Source organism: Apteryx mantelli, chromosome 7 (assembly GCF_036417845.1).
Source record: "Apteryx mantelli isolate bAptMan1 chromosome 7, bAptMan1.hap1, whole genome shotgun sequence".
NCBI lineage: Eukaryota > Metazoa > Chordata > Aves > Apterygiformes > Apterygidae > Apteryx > Apteryx mantelli.
In genome coordinates this window covers 20,578,454-20,600,636 of record NC_089984.1, presented here as the reverse complement: position 1 = coordinate 20,600,636, position 22,183 = coordinate 20,578,454, and the positions used below count along the sequence as shown (strand labels likewise).

At 46.8% G+C, this 22,183-nt stretch overlaps 1 protein-coding gene across 11 annotated transcripts in view; it reads right to left on the bottom strand.

Annotated features, from left to right (window-relative positions):
• Positions 1–2,808, bottom strand: part of CAMK2G (calcium/calmodulin dependent protein kinase II gamma) — a 123,558-nt gene extending 120,750 nt beyond the window's left edge. For all 11 annotated transcript variants that reach the window (XR_010884717.1, XR_010884718.1, XM_067299904.1 and 8 more), the window contains exons 1-2: positions 2,661–2,808; positions 753–847 (exon numbers count right to left, since the gene is read on the bottom strand). Coding sequence is in view for 9 of the 11 variants with exons in the window: in XM_067299904.1 (XP_067156005.1) it covers positions 753–847; positions 2,661–2,725 (160 nt within the window). In the remaining 2 variants the exon portion in view is untranslated. The remainder of the gene's footprint in view (positions 1–752; positions 848–2,660) is intronic.
• Between the last annotated feature and the right edge of the window lie 19,375 nt (positions 2,809–22,183).

Sequence of the window (22,183 nt, the reverse complement as noted above, 5' to 3'; positions counted from 1 at the left end):
TTACTGCATTTCAGTCTGTTTCATTCGCCCCCCATCCCCTAAGTAACTTCAGTCCCTGTACATACTCCCTACATATTAAAAGATACGCTACACTTTGTGCATACACACGTCCCTGGAAAAATTCAAAAGACAAAGTTCATATTGTCTTTGTTTTCTTAAACCATGTGCCTGGGTTCAGGTTTTTGGAAGCTTTGAGAGCCGAGGCAAGCAAGAAATATTAGTTCTAATTTGCTGAGAAATAAAATTTACAAGATTTCTCCATCCAACCTACTTCTGCCTTTAAAGATAAACTTGTTAGTTTTTGAACACACCACATTCAACCACAACCTGAAAGGCGCAAGCCCTATAGCATCTATCCTTCAAGATCACATTTCTTTTGATAAAACAGATCTCCCAAGTAGAAAAGTCATTCAGCAAAATCAGTCTGCAACAATTATATGAGCGACTGGTACACATACCCCTAGACAAATCCTCTATAAACATATTTCTAGCTCAGCTCTCAAAGGAAAGATCTCAAAAAGAAAAAAAGACAACATCGCTTCAGAAAGCATCTATTTCCAGATATAGATGTTCTTCCATCATCCTATGCTGCTTCCTTTCAATCCCCTATTTGACACCCAAGTCAATTATTTTGTAACATATAAATAATGACTGAGACAACCAACTCCAAATCCCTTAAAGTAATTACAACCTCAGTTCCAGTGAAGTATCTTCTATTAATAGAAGGAAGAAGAGCAGAACAGGATACTAACCTCTGGCTGACAGTTTTTTGGTGTTGATGATTTTTGCAGCATATTCCTGTGATGAACTTTTCTTTACACATCTGCGGACCACGGAGAAGGCTCCCCTAGAAGAAAAAGAAAGAGGGTAGGAGCTGTGAAACTGAAAATAAAAACACACTAGCAGCAATTTCTATCTCCTGAGTGGACTTGATTAAGGACAGTAGAGAAGACAAACAGGAGGGAAACAACACATGAGAATCAGATGAACATCCTGTATGTACTGTCTGATCAGCAAACAAAACCTAGGCTGTACTGTACTCAAGCATCCATCTGAAGCCCCCTCAAGCCCCCTAGCAGACAGAGGAGCAAGCACGCACACTGTACAGGGAAAAAGAGACCATACGGGCACAGAAACATAACATGAAAGGACTGATGAATGAAAGATGAGCAGCCCAGAATGACACCGTAAACACCGGTCAGTAAATCCATCTCCCGAAGACAGCATCCCCAGCAGTTACATCAGACAACTAGGACTCAATTCTCCCATGTTCACTTGCCAGCTGGTCACAAAATCTCTGCAACACTTTGCAGAAGTTACTACTTCTCTTACATCTGTCTACCCACCTGCAAAATGGGGATAGCATGTACCTATTGATGAAGTGAGTAGGAAGCTACGAGGCTTCATACATTTCCTCAAGCTGGAACTATTGATATTATTACAACTATTCCAAAGAGCCACTTGGAGAAGAGGTCTGAGAGAGAGGGAAGAAGGATTTCTGTGAGGAAAAAAGAGATAATACAACAGAGACCCAGGTGAAAAGATAGGGACCCAAAATCTACAGGACTACACAGATGAGAGCTTGAAAGCAGTCTCTTCTTAAAAAAAACAGGGTGAGGAAAGAATAACAACCGGCTTTACAGGAAAGATTTGGAAAGGAGAAAAGGACAAATAAGAGAAAGTTGACAGAAAAGTCCAAGTCCTTCAGCACAGGAACGCGTCCCCAGGTCCACAGACAGATGTACATACTGAAACTAAAACAAATGGGAACAGAAGCTACACAAGGGCCCCACAAGACAGCCAGCCCTATAGAGAGCCGAAAATAGCTGGAACCCCCTGATCCGGCCCAGTCCTGCTTTTTGCTCCCCTTCCACCGTCTCTCCATATGAAGCAATAAGCAGCAACGGGAGCACTGTCCCTGGGGCCTGGGCTTGGTGACACACAGCTGCAGCAGCGTGAGGAGGGATGGGGACATGGGCGCCGCAGCAGAGTCCACAGCTGATGCAGGGATGGAGGGAGGGGGCAAGTGGCAGCACCCAGGAAAGCATGTTCCCATCGCCCTACCCTGCCCGGTGCTACGCTGCTCTCCTGCCCCAGCGGGTGCCCTGCAAAGCCGCGTGCTAGGGTGCAGCAGTTCTGGCAATGCAGACAAGCGCGGAGGGAGGCAGGGAGGGAGCAGTACGGTGCAGCAGCACTTGGTCCCTTCACAGGGACAAGGAAGCGGGGACTGAAGCATCGCGCAGTGGCAGTAACGGTGCCGCGTCCCAGGGCAGGCACGGTGGAAGGGAACGGCAACGCGCAGCGGGCAGACGGTCGGGGAGGAGAACAGGGCAGCCCAGTGCGGGCGTGAGGAAGGGGAGCAGAGAGGAAGTCCCGGGCTGCAACAGGAGCACGCGGCCCGAGGCAGGCTGCGGGGACACCCCATCCAGCGGCAGCGGCAAGCCGGGCTGCAGGAACACGTCCCCGGCCAGCAGCGATGCCGCCGCGGGGCGGAGGCGGGGGCGAGCGGGATTACAGCGGGCGGCTAATCCCCCCTGTGCTGCGCTCCGCTCCGGGCGAGCCGGGAGGCAGCCGGGAGGCAGCCGGGAGGCAGCCCCGGCGGCGCAGCGCGGCGCGGCTCGGGCCGGCGGCGGCGGCGGGCGCGGCGCGGGGCTCCGTACTTGCCAAGCTCCTCGTAGAGCTGGTACTCGTCGGTGAAGCGGGTGCACGTTGCCGTGGTGGCCATGTTCGGGCTGCGCGAGGCTCAGCGCCACTGGGGCATGGGGCGGCGCGGCCGTCCGGCCGTCCGGGACGGGGCGGGCGCGCTGCTCGGCGGCCTCCCTGCTGGCGCGGCGGGCGGGCGGCGCGGGCTCCCCCCGCGCCCGGTCGGCGCTCCCGCTCCGCCGTGCACAGTCACCGCTCGCCGGGGAGGGGAAGGAGGCTGAGCCTGGCCAGCACCGCGAGAACTGGCTAGGAGACACCCCGCGCCGGCCCCCTCCCTCCGCCCCTCCGCCGGCCCCGGCCCGCCGCGGGGTGTGGCCGCCGGGGGCGCTCCCGGGGGCGCCCGCAGCGCCGCCGCCCGCAGCGGGGGCTGCAGCCGGGCAGCGGCCGCCCGCCCGCCCCCGGCGCGGCTGCCCGCGGGGGCGGCGAGCGGGCGCTGCAGCCGGGCCCCGCCGCCGAGCGCGGAGGGAGGGCGGGCGGGCGGGCGGACTGCGGCGGGCTCGCCCCCTCCCCCTCCGCTGCCCTCCGCTCCGCGGGCGGCTGCGGGGGGGCTGAGAGGCTGCGCCCGGCGGCCCCCCCGCCGGCAGCCCGGGGGCTATTTGTGTTGATGCCCCCGCGGGGACGGGGAGAGCCCGGCCGAGGGGCTCTGGCGGCGCCCCCCTCGCCTCGCACCGGGAGCCGGGCTGGGACCGCAGCGCCCGGGGCGGGGAGAGCTGCAGCCGGGTAAACTTCCTGCATGCAGCGGGAGGGGAGAGGAGGGGAGGGCCGGGCCGGCCGCCGCCGCCGCCCGACAGCCCTCCCCCGGGCGCACGTAAGCGCGGTTAGCTGCGGGCTGCGGGCCGCGGAGGCGCCCTGGCCCCGGCGGCCTCCCTCCGCGCTCCGAGCGGGCCGCGGCCGGGCGAGGCGGGCGGGCCGCGGGGAGGAAGCAGACGCGCTCCCCGGCCCCCCCGGGGACTGCAGTCTGACGCCGCCGCCGCCGCCGAGCGCAGGGGGCCCGGAGCCCTGCATTGCCCCCAGCGCGGGGAGAGGCGCAACCCGCCGCCCCGCCGGGCGCTGGGCGGGGGGCGCCGGCCGGGGCAGGCAGCGGCGCGGGGAGCCGCTGGCCGCGCTGCGCTGCGCTGGGCCTCGGCGGCACCCGCGGGAGGCTCCGGGCGAAGCGGCCGCCGCGAGCGAGGGCAGCGCGTCAACGCGGGGATGTCTTGAAACTGCCGCGCGCGGCCCCCACGCTGGCACGCGTGTGCGCTGCGCGAGATGGGACGGGGACGGTGAACGGAGAAATCGGCGGTCTTCAGCTGCAAAAACCGTCGGATACAGTTCTGTCTCTAACACCATTTGAGAGTGCTGTCCGCAGTGCCTTCATAAGCGAGTTTATTTTCACCTCTCATTTCAGTGAGTCTGTCTCTGTCTAGACAATTGCCAGATCTGCTCAATGTGCAGATTTATATAGGGCAGTCACTGATCCAGCCAGAGAGGGAAGGGCTGCTCCGGCCTCTCCTGTGTGACTGGGAGAGAAAGCTGTGTTACGAACATACAGACAGACAGACGGATGAGCATGCCGTAACCCAGGAACAGTATTAAACTGATCTGAAAATGGAAAGTACTGTATAAGTACCATGCATTACTGCCCTGTGACTGGACTAGGAAATCATCATGTTATTCAACCTTGTGAAAAGCACAGGCAACAGCCATCAGCGTATGGTCCCCTCTGTCTCCAGGTTAAATACACCAGCGTGGTGCTGCAAAGTCTGCACCGAAGCAATGCAGTCCATAGAAATACAACCGGAAAGTAGATAGCAAAGTAGGACAATGTGACAGTAATGTTACAACAAAACAAAACCTCCACGAGGTGGTTATGAAACAACAGCATTCAGCCTCTTATACCATGCCAGCATTTAAAAGCTGGAAACCCATGGACCCAGCAGAATAATTACCAACAGGTGCCAATCAGTGGATCTGCCTAGTAGCAGGCTCTGTAGTGCTGAGCTGAAACTGCTCCAACAGCCTCATTCAGTTGCCTGCCAGTTTCTCTATGAGATGATGGATGAGTTGCAGAGGATGAGGAAAGCAGTCGGACAACCCATACCTCTTTCCTTACCGGAGAAAACTGCTGATAACACAGAAACCCAAATGGGAGATTCCAGATGTACTGGTCGACAGTGCTGTTGATACACAACCTGCAATGCACCTCCACCCTCCAAATTAAATAATATGTTCTTTGTGCAGGAGAGGTGAGCTGTTTGATTTGTGCTGTGGTTGCACCAGCTGATGTAGTCAAGATATACCCAACCCTGTCCCCTGTGTTAGAGCATATGGAGGTAACTGGAACAGGAATCAATGCCACTCTTTGACTGTTCCTTGACACCAAAGTTTAGGGTGGACATTTAAGGCCAGATTTTAGCACGCTGTGCTGTATGAGCAGTCAGAAGGAGAGAATCTGAGCTTTTGTGCACTGTCGTGTATTCCTACACACTGAAGAAAGATGATGCAGATAAAAAAGGGCACAAGCCACCAGAAATAGATACATCAACATGCAATGTTTACGCAAAGCTATGCATTAAACTGTGAGTGAGATTCTGCCAGTCTGAAAACAGGCTCCCAGCAGTGCCGATAATAGGTAGGGAGGGAGAAGTTCATCACCAGAAAAGGATGCACATTTCTTGTTTACTCATGATGAAAGAAAGGGTGGAAGTAGGAAGATTTCTAATTCTTAGGATTTAACTGGGACCTAGAGAAGGAAGAGGTAGATGACACAGTTACAGTAGAAGAGGAGAAAGGATTAAAAAAAACACAAAAAACAAAGCAAAAGCACAAGAGTGGCATGTAGAAGGAGAGAAATGCAAAGAACAAATAAAAACTAGGAAGTCTTCCTTTAATGTTAGAAATTCATGTTGTTTCAAAAAGTATTTAATGCCATACAGATAAGGACTCTCAAGAAGCTTCAACATGTTACTATGTATGTACTTTACCAGACACACATGTAAAGGCAATTCCTGCCCTAGAGAAGTCCTTAGGTAGGATTTCGCTTTTAAACTGCTGAAAACTGTTTAACTAGAGCCCAGCACTGTTCTGGGGAACAGTTAAAGATCCTACACAAAGCATCCCACAATATTACGAAAGCCCTGATTGCAGTGGTCTCATAGAAATACGTGAAGAACATAAAAAGAGGGAGACAGAAGAGGAAGTTTCTTATCTTCAAGTGCTACAAGAAAAAGAGAGGTCTGGAAATAAGAAAGGGAGAAAGCAAAGAAACAAACGTGGAAAGGATAGCTAAACATGTGTTACCCATAGCAAGTGCTATAGGAACAGATTGCTAACCGAGAAACTTGTGTTAGGAGAGAAGCGGGATATAAATTGAGTGACAGACTTGATTAAACCAAGTACTGAGTGGGAGACTAAATTATGGGGGTAGAGTTTTCAAAAGGAATGTAGGCAAAATGAAGCAGGAGGAGGGGTGGCAATATGGATAAGAGAGTATTGTGTCAACAGAAAGAAATATTGATGTTCTGGCTGACATAGCAGTCTACTTGTACTGAGAATAAAACTGCAAACAGAGGTGAATATTGAATGGTGTCTGGGCAGAATAATGTTGTAGAGACTAGAAAATATTTGTGCAGATAAAAAAATGTTTTGAGAGAGTCTGTGCACTACTAAAGGGAGAGTCAGATAAAGAATTGTAAGACAGATTCTGACCTCAGTTGTGCAGGAATGAAATCTGGAAGTAATACCTTGCTTTTAGAAGACCAGCTTCAGATGTCAATTAGTGGAGCAGCAGAGTTTGGGTCCCCGTCTTTGGAAGTAGCACAGGTTGACTTATACAGTACACTGAACTGTCAGGGATGTATCAGAGATTAATCTGACTTTCATAACTGGAACTGAGTAAGCAGCACTACTTAAAATAGAAAGAAAATATGTAAAATACAAAGGATTTAATGCAAGGCCCATGGACATAAATGGACACTTCCTCTGATGTTAATGGATTTTGGATCAGGCCCCATCTAGCCATGGAGCCTAAGGTCAGGTTTGGCATGTTGAAGAATGTCTGTGGGAAGGCAGCAGCACAAAAGCGTTGGTCTTTAGGGAAGGAGTGTGAAGGACTACAAAATGAGTTCACAGAAATTAACTGGAATTCAACCCACTGTAGAAAATGGGAAGTACAACATTTAACTGCTGGAGAAGCTGCACACTAGAGCCTTTCCAGTGATGCTAAACAGACCGAAGGGTAGCATGTATCAGCAAGCCGAGCAGAGCAGCGCTGACTACTGCCACATATGAAGAGAGGGTGTTAGCAAAAGTAAAGGACCTGGCAAGGCTAAGAATGGATGGAGTTAGAAAGCAGTTGGGGATGGTGAAGGCAAGAAACAAAAAAGAAATAAGCAACAAATGGAATGAGTAAACATAATTTTTTGAGTATACATTCTCTGTTTTTCTCTCCTTAACTTAGGGTCCCACAAGAATCAAGTCATTTTTCCTCTCTATGCCTCTGCTGTCCAAACCGTCCATTTAGACTGCATAATTCCAAGGTGGGTCTGATCTCTCACAATGCATTTACAGGATATCCAAGCCAGCCTGCCCTGCTCTTGTGTGGGACATCCAATATCCTACTCCAATACAGTAACAAATAATCAACAAACAAACAAACCCAAACTCCTGGATTTTATAAAATATTGCATCATCTTAAAAAGAGGGACTTTTTGGTGGGTAGAAGGGAGAAGAGTGTTAAAATTCTTAATAATTATTTTGCTTCTGATTCCACAGAGAAAAATACAAAGAATTACCTAAATTAAGCATCATTTTATCATGACTGGCAACTGATGCACTGTCATGCATACAGAAGAAAACTACAACAATTAATTTGTTTTCATAGGTGACTAGTCATGTTGGCTGTACAGTGCAAGATCTCTCAGAAAAAGCTTGACTTAAGCAATTGTTGGACATCTACCAGAAAAATTATGTTCCTTTAATATGTCTGGTTGTTCTGTTACTCCCCTCAAACTGAGGTACACTTGTTATCTCTGAAAAATCATGGTTTAAATAAGTCTAAGTAGATTTGTAGGTGTAGCTGATGATAAACAGAAAAAGTAGCACACATAAAAGGAAGGATGGAAGAGAGGAACTTTTAAGCAAGTGAATATAAAATTTATATATGAAATAAATATTAGATTTTAGAGTTCTGGAAAGAAGCAAACATATAAATTACCCTATTAGTACAGACTATTTAGCCATCCATCTAGTTTAGTGTCTTGTCTTCAGCAGTGACCTATTCCAGATGATAAATGTGAGGAAGGGGGAACTGCAGAGGATGAGAGGAGGAGGGAAAGGAAGAGAGAGATGAGAAGAGGAAGGAATCAAAACAAGCCAATATAAAGATCCCTATAAACCACCTGCATACTCTGCAATACTCAGTTAGAGGGTGGCTTTCTTCCTGACCCCACGCTGACGATCAAAATATGCCCTGAAGCATGAGGATTGGTAGCCCTTGTAATTTTGATCCTAGCTTGTGTCAGTACATGTGCTATTCTGTTTCATGTCAATGCCTAATCCTTTTTGATTCTTACTAAGCTATTTAAGTCAATAATATCCCATGGCACTGAGTGTCGCATGTTAATTATACGGCTCATAAAACATATAACCTGATATCACCGCAAATTTGTTCTATTTTAATGTCAGTGAGTGCTCTCTCCTGTTATGAGACAGGGTCAATAGGTACGTCCAAACGGCCACCCTCGCTCTCTACACCTCTGCCCTACAGTGCTGCCAAGTACTGTGGGTCCCTGCCCCAGTGGGAGATCAGACAGAGGAGGGGTGGCCGAGCCCTGCAGGGTCCCTGTCCCAGGTGCCCCCGGGCAGGCCACGTGTGCCTGCTGGCGCCCAGCTCTGGTTCACCAGCTCCCCTGACAACTCACTGGGACACATGCCTTTTACCAGGACTTTTGCAAGCCATCTGGATGAGAGGCATTTTCCTCTTAGCCTGAAGTGCTTGAAACTTTGGATTTCAGAAGTGCAGTTTAGGTCCCAGCTATGAAAGGGAAGCATTCAGTACAAGTTAGCTTGTACTGAATTTAGCTGCCACAAACTCACTCCACACAGTCTTTCCTCAGATTGCAGGAGCCTATCCTACCTTTGCTGAGGGATCAATATCAGATTTACTGACTGATATCACTGTCTGCTCTGGATTCCTGGCACAAGGACATGCAATATAGGCAAAGCTTGGTGGAAGAGAGAATACATGGACAGTCTTGAAGAGCTGAATACATCACCCACTGTCCCAAACAAAGCAGGCAGCAGCAGCCTGATTTTATGTTTCTCATCTCATGAAAATCCAAGCCCACTCAATACAAGCCTGGATTCTAGGTTAGAAACAGACTGAGGTACAGGAGAGTAGTCTTTCTGGCCTCTTCTTTGAAACTCTCTTTGCTGTAGAGACACCACTACGTGGCTTCTGAATGCTGAGCTGCAATGTCCATTGGCTGCTCTCTTAACTGATCAGTTCTACAAAACATTTATGGTTTTTTTTTTAAACAATCCTCTAAAAGGTATGAATAAGACTTCATGGAAAACTCCACTGAGGACTACTGAAACTGGGTAAATGTTCTGAGCAGCAAGAATGATTTCCTCTCATTCTGTATCTACAGCAATATTAATAATACTGCATTCAAACATTTTCAAGTTTCCAATCCTGTCCTCTTTAAACGGGCTAATGTCAGCTGGTAATCAGGTGAATAGCAAGATTTCCCACCATTCATATGGCAATAAGATCATGCTCTACAAGTCCTGTAGTAATTATCCAGTAACACTGACTGGTGTGTTAAAAGCCCCCTTCGACGGACGCAGCCTCAGACTGGTTCCCATGTGTACCGTCTCTCACAGGGGGCAGCCAGAGCAGCAGGTTCTCCTGCTTCAGCGGAGCAACCGAACAGGGCTGTGTTTCCAGAGCCAAGTGTAGCTTGATCCTGTCTCTAGAAGGCTCTGCTGTCACTGAAGGGTTACTGTGTCAGTACACGATAGTGGGGAAAAATCTCAAACGCTCGTTTGAATATGGCCATTGCGATGGAATGTCCAGCAGCTATTTTAAGATTCTCACTGTTTGTTTAAACAAGATTGTGTGACTCAATGGCTGTTACGTAAAGGATGAACACAGACTTCTCCCTATAGCCCAGAGATCTCCAATAACTTAAAATACTGTATGTTCTTTACTGAAGACTAATGCCACATCCTGAGGTGGGTCTGCCCTCTTTTTTAAATAGGTATCTGTCCACAGGAAGGCAATCCTGAGAAAAAGATGACAAATGGAGAGTCCTGATGATTGAATGCTGTCTTACACAGTCCTGAGAAGAATACGCACAAGCAACTCCCTCATTGCTGGGGGTTTCTGTTGCTTTTAAAATGGAGAGAAGATCACTGAGAAATTTTCCGATTTACCTCTCACCCTCAAAGAATGATCATAATGTTTGGCCACTACTACCTCTGTTTGGATTCAACCCAAATTAAAGATAAGCTCCATATATGCCATACGATCCATCTCTTAATTCCTTCCTCTTGTCATCTCAACTATATTTACAGTACAGTCCTTGAGGAGACACCAGATTTTTTCCATGAAGTTCTCAGTAAGGTCTTGATTTAAATGACTGTGTATTATTGTCCTAGGATAAAAGTGCTAGACACCAAACCTACACTGAGGTCTCTGTATACAGACACTTGAGCTTACAAAGAGACCAAATGGTTCCCTTTGGGAATGTGCCAGTGTACAGTACATTGAAAGACCGGACTCACACTGCCGTCTCTTCAGAACGAGGAATCTGTCCAGACTTGTGTGGCGAAATCCTGTGCACATCTCTGCTGGTATGTGATAGACTGGTCAGTATGAAATGCAGCAGTTCTCAAATCATAACACCCTACTGATCAGACATCAAACCAAGACCAAGTTATTTAACACTAAAAAAGGGAGATAATTAAAAAAATACAGGATTTTGTTTTCTTCCAACTTAAACATAACTTAATAGCATTCCATCAAGCTTGATTATGTCTGGCAAACTTGCAGTCTGAAAGTTTTGGGTTTTGAAAAGAAATACCCTGTGCTCCTTACCAAAGTGGGAGTGTGACATTATAATAAAAAAAAATGGCAGAATCAGTACTTTAGAATTCTGAATCCTTTTCTCCAAAGAGATTAATTTGAATCTGAGACACCTCAGAAGCAACTTTTAATCATCACAGACTCCTTGGCTATTATCAAATGTGAAGTAGTATCAATCCAGTGACAAATGTCACTGTCTTAATTGGCATAAACTGGCCCCTCCTGGCAGTCTCAGGAAATCAAGTTTTACAGAGCCTGAGCTTTCCTCTCAACCCCAGGCAGAAGTCCTTTCAACTTAGGGCTGAGGCAGGAAGGGTGTGTTTTCACTAATAATGTCCATGGTGTAAGTATAGATGAATAGATGCAGAAGCAATCAATCTCCAAGGCTATTTAATCATCATTTTCACAAGCATGCAACTCTCAAGTAACACCTGTTAACAGAAAATACTGGTTTTCATTTCTTCATCTCTGAATCCCCTTAGTCCAGTGTTTCATTTCAGTTTAAACAGTAACTGTTTAAACATGACCCTGACGTTTTTAAAGGAGCCTGTAAAGCCTCTCCTTCATAAAACAGCCAGATTAACATATATGCATAGTTAAAAAAACCAAACAATTTAACCAAAATTGCCTAAATGTTTATGTGAGGAGAGAGACGGCTCACAGGACTCTTCAAAGAACATCACTGGCAGCAATTTCCTACCCTGAGTAAAATAAATTAATTAACACACACATCCTGTTTAACATCAAAAGAAAATCTGGCTCCAAAGAACAATCCGAAGAGAGGGCCTGTGACTGTTTACAAACAGAGCCTGAGCCAACAAATGCAGGAAGAGGGTATCTGGGAGCCACGGTGAAGCCTCCACCCAATAGCTGGACTCTCCAGTTTGTCCAGGCTTCAGGTCTCCCTGTACGTGACAAATAGAAGGCGAGTAGTGAGGAAGACCTTGATGGGCCTGATTTCCCAGCCAGAACAATGGTAAAACAGAGATGTACACTCCCCTTTAACAGACACAAAACCTGTGGGAATAAATGAAGTAAACCATGTCTTACCAAGAAAGAAATGAGGCAAAGAGGGGGACAGTGACTCTCTCATAATCTCACAGGAGGGTAGGGGCCAAAGAATGTGCATAATTCAGATTTGCTCCTCCAACATGAGCAGATATGGACATTTTTCTCTTGATGTGGATTTTGGGTGAAGATAATACACTGAATTAAATTGTGCTGCTCTCACTAGATTTCTCCTGAAAACTGTGCCTTCAGCATGGATTGCCATTTACAATTAAAACCTCACTAAACATTTGTCATGCTCCTTAGACACTTTTATGTGGAGTGGCTGCAAATTTTATTGCTTCCTATGTCTCCTTCTGAGTGTACTTTGTTCTTTGTATCTTGTTAATAAAAATAAAATGCAAAAGAAGAAAAGATGGTTCTTGACAGGGTAAAAAAATTACATCTAAGATCTGTCAGTTTGGGTTGGGATCCCCATTAAGGATCCACCATTGTGAGTCTGCAGTGACACTTCCTGCCTTTGAAGGGCACAAGGCAAATGCACCTGACTTCATGGAAATACAAATATTTGCACATTCAGAACTCCTCAAAATGTTCAAGGGAATTTCTATACAGCAGACGAGGGTATTATTTCCATGTTTAATGTCCTTATTTTATATTCTAATGGTACTAATAAAAAATACATCACAGCAGCAGAATATGATGCTAGCTCATGGCTGTTTGTTTCTCAAAGACTTGCAAATCACAGAAGGGTGTACAAATGAATGAAGCAAAACTGTCTTTCTAGTCACAAAGATGTGGGTAAGCTGAGTCAAGCAGAGGCGTGCATGTGTGTGTGCAGTTGGACGGTGCATAGCCTCGGTGCATATATGCAATACAGTCCCACAGCTGGGGACCCCAAGTAGAGAGATGCTGTGAACTGTGCAAGGATAGGCCTCCCAGATGAAAGGCATTTTCACATACATATTCAAAGACAAAAAAAAGTCGGAATGTATAAGGGGCAAGGATCCAGAGAGACCAGAAAGCAACTAACTTAAAGTGACCTCCCTACGGCAAAGAGAGATAAGCTGGTGGGTGGGTCAGAGAAAGAGTGACAAAGCATTTTGTGTTTACATTAAAAAATAAGTGCTGTCATTACAATTATGGGCCAAACTTCATTTAGCTCTTGGCTCTGAGTGAGTTGTTAGAGGACCTGCACTTGGTGATTTCTGCATAGCTGCAGCACTAAGCTGTCGTTCTAAAGGGAAGAGAAACCCCCCCACGGAAATCATACCTGCTGGCTGAAATAAAATCTGCAGAACTAACATCTGTCCTAGCTCTGGCAAGATCTCAGCTCTTAGGCAGGCATGGAGTAGGTGAAAGCATGGACTGTTCTTGCCTCCACTGGATGCCCCTGCAGGCACTGCTGGTGCTGTGGACACGGCACCACCCCACACAGCTGCTAGTTCTCCACTTGGGGTCAGCTCTTCCTCCCAGCAGCTTGAATATGAATATAGTCGTGCTGGGCACAGTGATGCAGCCCTGGTTATTTGCTGCCTTAATGATGCCAAATGAGGACTTGAAAGTCCTATTCCTAATGCACACTTAGCTTCAGCAGGAGGAAACAGAGGAGTTAAAAACTTATTTGTATTGCTTTTTGCATGTCACTGAAAATGCCATTACAGAATGTAACTCAAATGTTTTACAGACACAGACACCACCTTTGGAGCTCCCATACGATTTATTTTCTCTTGGTACAACAGGTTGCTTTGAGGATAGCTCCACGTTATGCGCTTATTTTTTGTCAACACCTTAGAAGTTCTCTAAATCCAAAGACTGCTTATTTATTTCAATCTATCTTCTAATCATTTTGTCAGAAGGTACAATCCTCTTGTTCTTTTGGAACAGTATCCACTTCTTGGTAGCTGACACAGTTTCTTCAGCATTTTCTAAAGCATATTTACCAACATTGAGACAACAAAGATGACTGCCTAGATCACTAGTCTGAGAATACCACTGACAACGTCTGTTTCCCTGCTAGTAACATTGGTTCTTTTCTGCATATGATACACTGTGATAGACACAATTCTAAGCTACAAGCCCTGCACAGCTGATTTGGAGATGCAGCCTTCTTATAGATGACACCAAGCACACTTTGTGCATGAAATTTGTATGCACTTGTTTGTCCATCTGCTAAGAGGCCAAATACTGCAGAAATTTATCTGACTGCAGACACAAGGATTTGGCCTCCTACGTCAGCAACACCTTTTTCCCACTTTGTTTGTTAGTTACAAAGTTTATAGGTAGTATAGTAGCAAGTGTACAAGTGTTGCACTAAGCGAAAGGAGTATTTACTCTCAGTGGCTTCTGGTTGCCTGAATTCTACGAAGCCTAATGCTTTATACAAACACCCAGCATCGTTCCTGTAGCCTTAGACAAACGACTACACTTGTACAAATGCAAGACCCAGAAACAACAGCATCCAAAACTCAAGTTTCCAATGTAACTTCTCCAAGCTCCAGCACAGGTCGACAGTCAACAATGTCCTGCGCACACTGGACTTGTGTACAATCCCCCCCAGGAGAGTTGCTTCTGCAACTGTTTCGGTGACAGGAACAGAGGACAAGTAATCTTCAGGTCTTGCTCACAGCTTTCAGCACCGCTGTGGAAGTACATGTGTTCTGGGAGAGAGACCTGTGGGAAGGTGTCCCTGTGCGAGTCCATCCAGTACCAACGAGATGGCACAGAAGCATTGCTGAGTACTTTGCTCATGAAGGCCTGCCTGTAGCATACGCAGGAAATGTTGTAACAGTGTCAACAGGCAAGATTGCAAGCAGGAAAAAATAGGAAAGCTACATACAGCTAAACCAGATGGGGGACATCTGAGTGGAAAGTGGAGGAGAAAGAGTTTCAGTGATTACAGGAACAGTCCTGCTCCCACTGACTCAAAAAAAAGAGGCCACTGGGGGAGAAACAGTGATTCTAACAGCCATTGTTATCCGACTATTGCCAATGCAATTTGGCATTTACAAAGCATCAAGCCAAACAGGTACTGAGCAACCTTTGCACAGCATGGCAAGCTGTTAAGTCCTGCAGACAGCAGGGAAAATGGAACACCATCAGAAGATCACGGTACACAAAGCCATGAGAGGTCTGTCCCCAAACTAACTGGTTTTAAATTTCTTCCTTGACAATCAAAAAATCTTACTACAAAGGAGGATCATCACGGCTACATGACCGGGTATTGCACTGAAAGAGCTTTGGTCACCAAATATCTGAGATGCTAGAATGTCCTCAAGAAAGCATCGCTGAGAGACATCTAGTGGCAGCAGCAATCTTTGCACTGGAGAGCTACTACAAAATTTGCAAGTGAACGCCTCCAGTAAGTATTCACTGCAAAGGTTAATTTATGTGCAACTCAGGCTAACGCTGAATAACTGAACACATAAATCATTCCCAGGTGTAAAGAATGCCAAGTGCCAGGACCGCTACACTGCCAGAGGACTGAAAATACATCCACAATACTTATTTTACAGTATTTAATTCTGGGGTTTAATTAGCTAAGCAAATGCTTCCAGTTTAAGGAAGTTTAATCTGCATTCCTCACACTGCAATTCTTAGAAACACCTTTGCTTTTAGGTCCAATGTCCTGGAGCATTTCCCATTCTCTCCCTGGTTTCAAACAATATTCCTTTCAACCAGCTTCAACCGTGTGCATCTCCTCCTCTTGACATTACAACTTTTGCTCTTGCTATCCTCTGTGCTTTTAGCACCCTCTTTCTGCTCATTTATTAGTGTTCCCTTGTTAAAATCTAATCCTACAACAGGGTCTGGAAGCAGGTGACCCTGCCCTCTCATCATAAATCACTTCCTCTGCTGAACTGTTATTATGTTCTTTTAGGTAAACACAGCTCTTTAGAGATGGGCTGCTTACTTGCACAGGCCAGCAAGTATTTACCTAGTGATGTATAAGAATAAAAGGAGATAAAAAGAGTTGCAATAAGTCATGTCTGATCATCATTACATAGGCAGAACTCCTAGTCAAGTCAAAAAAAATTGCACAGAAGGGACTGAGGAGAAATTGAGCTTTCCCTTTTTTTCTGCTGTTTACCTCAGTAGAGAAATCACAAACCATCGTTTAGATTGAATTTACTATGATTAAAGAGTTTTTTTGCACTTATGAAATGATCTCAACTGCTCAATATCTTTTAATTATTTAAAGGGGAATTGACAGATATCCAGGAATACATTTGAGGAAAATACCTGATTTATACAATATAGCCAAGTACCTCTTTTCAAATGGATTTTCTAAGAATCTATTTAAAGCATTCATTAAGTATTATGTATAAAAAGGAGGGGGAAAATTCAAAGTAAAATGCTGAAGCGTACCTCAGACTCCTACCATAATTCACTTCATCAAATCATTAATCCTGGGAATTGCTGCCTATCAAACCTCTAACATCAAGACAGGCTAGCTAGGGGGTAATCATCCCTTTCACGTGCATCTCAGAAACCTCCTGCTGCAAAACATCCCTAAGCACCAGGATATACTACAACAAACAAACAAACTTGTTTCAGTTATTAATTTCTTGTGTTTTTCTGAAAATAACAATGCCATACTGTGGTTGTACATACACAACAACAGAGGAGAAATCAAAGACCTGAAAGGGGATCTTTTAGCACCCAGAAGAATTATACTGTGAACTAAGGTTTTCCAGGCTGAAAGTGCCACTTGCTTCTCTCATGTGACACACTACAGGCAGGAGAACCTCTAACTGCTGGGATTAACAGTTTGCCTGGAAAACCTCAGCTTGAAGCCTAACCTCCACTAAGAGTATCTCTCTAGGGTCCCTTCAAATAACTTTTTACTAGAAAGGGGCAATAATGAAAAAATAAACATGCGTATATATTGAGGGGGGGAAAAGGCACTTAAGAGATCTAAAGTAAAAGATATAAAACACTAGGAACTGGGGTGGGTGGAGGAGAGGAGAGTAAGCATTTGCTTGATTGAGTCAAGTAATTGGCTCAGTGTTAATGAGTACATGAGGTGCAAGGAACCAGACCAGATCTGATACAGAGGCAGTTCCTCCATAAGAGGAATTCTTAAAATAACAAGCACCCTGTATGCACTTGAGAAATAAAGCTATGGTTACATGATCATGTTTATTTTAATTACACAAGGGCACATTGTCCCCAAAAGGCAGCATCCCACCCTCTTCCACTCTCATGTTTGCTTGTTCCTGCTGCTTTTCTTTTGCCTGCACTTACACTCATTGCAGATAAATGTCAAGGGATGTTCACAGGGAAAAAAATATCCCAACTTTACGTATAAAGTGATGGACTCTGAGCTGACTGTTACCGGTCACAAGAAGGAAGGGCAACAAGGATGGCCAAAGATATTGAATGCTGCTATACAAGAGAAGACTAAGGAAAATGGGACTCTTCAGACTAGAAAGGAGACAACCAAAAAGTGATGTGAAACTTGTTCATAAAATAATGATTGGTAGAAGAGAGGATGGAAAGGAATCCATTCTTTACTCTCTCTTCCAATACAAGACCTATGGGGCATCAGATGATATTAACAGGAGCCTGGTTCAAAAAAAACAAAAGGAGAAAGTGGCTCTTCATGCAATGGGCATTAAGCCTGTGCTATTCATTGTCAAAGGATATTGTGAATGCTAAAGTTCTACATGCAGTCAAGGGGAGACTGAATAAATTAATGAAACACCCCACCCTCCCCAAAGTTACTAAATAACAGGTAGAAACATAGAAACCACATTTCTCAATAACTCCTGAAGCTGAAAGTATATCCAGGCTAGGAGAGTATTAGGAGGAAGTATAGATGCCCTGTTCTTACTCTTCTCTAAATATTCACTTAGGCCACTGTAACTCGGTGCACCTTTGTTCCAGATGCTGTTCAGCAGTTCTCAGGTTCTCATGCAGCCAAGGAGCAACTGCAATCAGAAGACTGATCCATATGAAAACTGACCTGACCAGCTCCAAAAACTTGGGTAGTTTTCAGTCAGATCAGTTGCCTGCACAGGCCCAGAGCATGGCCATACAAACATGTGTGTGACACAAAGGACATGTGGGAAGAATGGCTGGTAATGGGCAAATGGCAGGACCAATCCTTTCAGCAATGGTGCAGGTTTACGTTCAACTGAGACAACCACATAACTCTGGCCTTATCACCTTTGGCGGGTGATAATCTGTATCTGAGTCTAAATCATGCCTGCTCCTACAACAACAAAAGAGAAGCTGATATCTCAAAGCATCACCGCTTCTGCCTTGCAGAAGTGTGTATCGATTTGCCTTGCTCCAGCTCTGCACATTTCCCTCTCCCATTTTCCAGTTAGCCTGAAGGACTAACAGTGGGAAGGTGGATAGCATATACCCACACGTTCCCATAGCCCTTTGGAAAAGGCAGGGCCCTGAACAGAGCCCCTGAGCATACTGTCTTTACTGTGGGGAACAGTGTCCTTGTAATCCCCGTTTAGCAGTTCCTGCTCCACTAAGAACAGGTCTGCATGCGGTGGGGAGGGGGAAAAAGGAGAAGCAGGGCATGGGGAGGCTGTCAGGCAGTTTCCACACCCTGCTGTGGCCTCTCTGAATCCAAAGGCAAAGTGTGGTTAAGACCTTAGGTACATAGTGCCCAGCTCTTTTTGATGTCAGATGTTGACCGTAAGAGGTCTGAGGATGGAGGATGAAAGGGTCTTTCTCCTGCCAGCTCCTGGCTCTGCTTTCAGGCTTGCTTTGCCTATCAGATATGTTGCCTTTATTGTAATGGGGTAAAGTCATCTGCTATGGTCCACTGAGGGAAGCAGATGCTAGAAACATGATTTCAGGGCAAAGAAGTCAACCCTATTTGGGTCTTACAGCCTGGTGAGACACCTGAACATCTTATACAAACAGTCTAATACTATTTTCCCTTCAGCTCCACTGAGCACTTTAAGAGAGAACCACGAACAAAGCTAAGGGCTGTTAAAGTAGCATCAAAAAAGACAGGACCAGTCATAATTCCTTCATGCTCACCCCTTCTAGGATACCAAACTTCACGAAAAAGATTTGGAGTACAAACAAACCAGGACCCAAATCAGGCACAGCCATCCTTAAAGTCACAGGTTTCATGATCTGGAGTGAAAGGGAGAAGGAACAGAAAGGAACTGTGATAAATGCCACAAACTTATGCTTTCCATTAAGAAGCTAGTCCTGGTATTTCCCTCTGGACTTCACTAAATCAGGTAGCTTTAGACTTTTGCTAGATGAATATTAGGCTCCTAGGTCTCAGAACAACAAGATGAGGTGCTCCACAGTTTGTTGGATCCTTACTGCCACCCTGGGCTCCCAAAGAATAGATCAGGCCAGTCTTACTTATGGAAACGTAACTCTCCCAGAGGGAGCTGCCCAGATCTCCACCAACACACAAGCAGCACTCACCATCATTTGTACCCTTCGGCCTGAGCCTTGGGCGTGAAGGCAGTATGGGCTCGGCAGAGCTGAGCTGCTACTGCATGAAGGAGCTGAGTAAGATCTCATGATCCCTAGTACGGGCTCTGAATGTTCCCTCAGACCTCCAGCTGGGCCTGCACAAATTGATCACAACGCTCAGCAGAGGTTTGCAGCTCTTGGGAAAACAAAGGGAATCCATCCTAAGATATCAAAGCGGCAGCTGCCTTCAGAGCAATTTTTTGCATGGTCTTCTCACTTGGTTTACATTTACTGATATACTCCTTTCCTCTGAAGTCTGAAAGAGGTTCAAAGTCTTTTCCAACCTTCCTCTCTGCAGAGCCCACACATATCTACCATAATGTAATTCCCTTTTCCATTTCAAGTTTTTTCATTTTAAATTCTGGTCCCACAAGATGCCTCGCTGTAAATAGACCTTGGTGCTTTCATAAATCCACAGTTCAGTAAATAGCATAAGCATTTAGAAGTGGAAAGGGGAATGATCCAGAGGGAAGCCAAACGTATGTGAGCTGGATATGATGAAGGCTAGAATAAAGTCTGTGAAGTCCAACAGCAAGTAAATTCTGTACATCTGGAAGAGTGATAGAAACTGGTGCAAAACCCACTTGGTATCAGAGGGCAGGACAACAGAGGTGAGAGATGAAACTTGCAGCTACGCTCAGGTAGGCTGAAAAAAGAGACGTATGGGATCTGAGTCCTTGTGACCACCCTCACCAGAGGATGCAGCAGCTGGGTGGACTGTGCACTAGCAGTAGGGCTCCCACCATCAGACATTTCAATTAGAGCTACGCGAGTTTTGAAAAGTGCAGCATATTTAGCAAGGCAGAGACTTCTGTTTTGGCACATGTTCTCCAGGCGGCCTTTCCCGTTTTTTAACAGCTGTGCAGCGCAGCGATGGGCAACCCGGCGGGCACGGCGGGGTGCACCGGCTGCGGCGCCGCGCCGCGGCGGAGCCCGGGCCGAGCCAGGCGCGCCAGGCCGGGGCAGGGGCCGGGGCCGGAGCGTCGGAGCCAGGGGGTCGGAGCCGGGGCCGGAGCCGGAGCCAGGGGGTCGGAGCCAAGGGGTCGGAGCCAGGGGGTCGGAGCCAGGGGGCCGGAGCCAGGGGGCCGGGCCGGGCCGCGCGGCTGCGGGGCGGGCGGCGGCCGCGAGGGGGCGCCCCCGTCCCAGCTCCGAGCGGGCGCGGCGCCGGCGCGGCTGCCCGGCCGGGACGGGACGGGACGGGCCGGGCCGGGCCGGGCCGGGACGGCCTCGGCGCGGCGGGCTCCCGGCGCGGCGGGCTGCAGCAGGAGCTGCTTTCTGCTCATCTTCAACCGTACCAACCCGCCACCGCCATCGGCGGAGGGGGAAGGGGGTTGCATCCCGCAGCGGGTTCAGCGCCCTTCCCTGCTCGGCCGTCCCCGAGCCTTCCCGGCGGCTCCCACCGCAGGCTGCCTGCTGGTAGCGCTGCCCGGGCGGCGCAAATAGGGACCAGGGGACAACAGGAAAGGCTGCATTGCACAGGGTTAAGAATAAAGCATCACACCTCATTCAGAAATCACCATGGATGTCGACAGTTAGAAGGAAGCATCATCTACAGGAAGATTATTTAAAATGCAAGCTCACACTGAGGCCATTTCCACTTTCCTCAGGAAAGGTCATTATCAGATATGATAATGACCAGGCTGGAGATGAGATTTCTAGGCTAAGCAGATCACTAGCCTGATACAAGACAGTAACTCTAATGTTTCTGTTCTAGTCAGTGACAGCGCCATAACCCCAAGTCATCACTAACAATGAGGAAGGTCCTGCTCCTCTGGTGCACAGCTTCTCTAGATGAGGACTGTGGGTTTGAACTCTAAAGAGCACATCTAGATTTCATGACAGATTTGCACCTCCATATGAGGCCAGATTACAACTTTGGCTACAAACACCTTCAACAGCATTTCAAAACAGACAAGTCAGTTTGTATCTGTTTCATGCATGCAAAGGCAGCATCTCCCCGGTCACGGGAGAGGAACGCCAGGCACCGCCATGCCATGGTTCACCCAAGGCCCCATGCTCAGTCCTCATGGTCCTCAGCCAAAGCCCAGAACTGCAGTCCCTCCTGCCACTTATGGAGGGCCGTGCCTGGTCCATCAGGCGATGTATCATAGGAAAGGAGCCAATGCTGGACCGTGGCTGTGGCTGTGGAGCACCTCCTGTCACAGAGCAAGCCCGTGTGGACCATATGTGAATAACATCTACCTGAATGCAAACATGACTCAAGAGCCAGCTGCACAAGCTGCAGATTCATTGTGCAGGGCTTGACGGTCTGCTATTTGTAAACAAAAGGAGTTTTGGCTCCTTGGTATTTCACTGTTGTTAAAACACACAAATCAGTTGGTATTGCTTTCATCTGGAATGACATTTTGTAGTTTATTCAAAGCCTGAGGCTTGAACTTGAACATGAACAAGCCTCTGCCAATGGTTTGGATTAGATGGCCTGCACCTGACATTGCTTCCAGGCTATTTCCTGTTGTTCAGGTGTGGCCAAAATCATAAAATAAGTTGTTTTTATGACTAAGATACTAGAAATTTTACATGGGCAGAGACTTTTGTTTGAGTTGTACTTAGTGTTCTTATCAGTTTATAAAATTTTATTCAAACCACAAGAATTTTAAGGACAAAACCTGTTCAAACTTGTTCAAAATATTACAGTGACATTTTAAATAAGATCACTGGATTTGTGCAAGCTGTACAAGGGTCATCGGTTTGAGATTTATGCTGTTTAGAACTATTCTAATAGCAGCTCAAGACTCCTGTAAATGTAAAATTAAACTCTGTTCCTGTTCAGCTTCAAACACAGACCTTGTGTAGACGAGGAGTATTCAGCACCTACCCACACCACAGCGCTCGGTGGTCCTCTGAGGTATATGAGGGAACATCTGGGTGTGGTGTACAGGTTGCCTGCCTTCCTCAAACAAACCAGCATTCTTCATG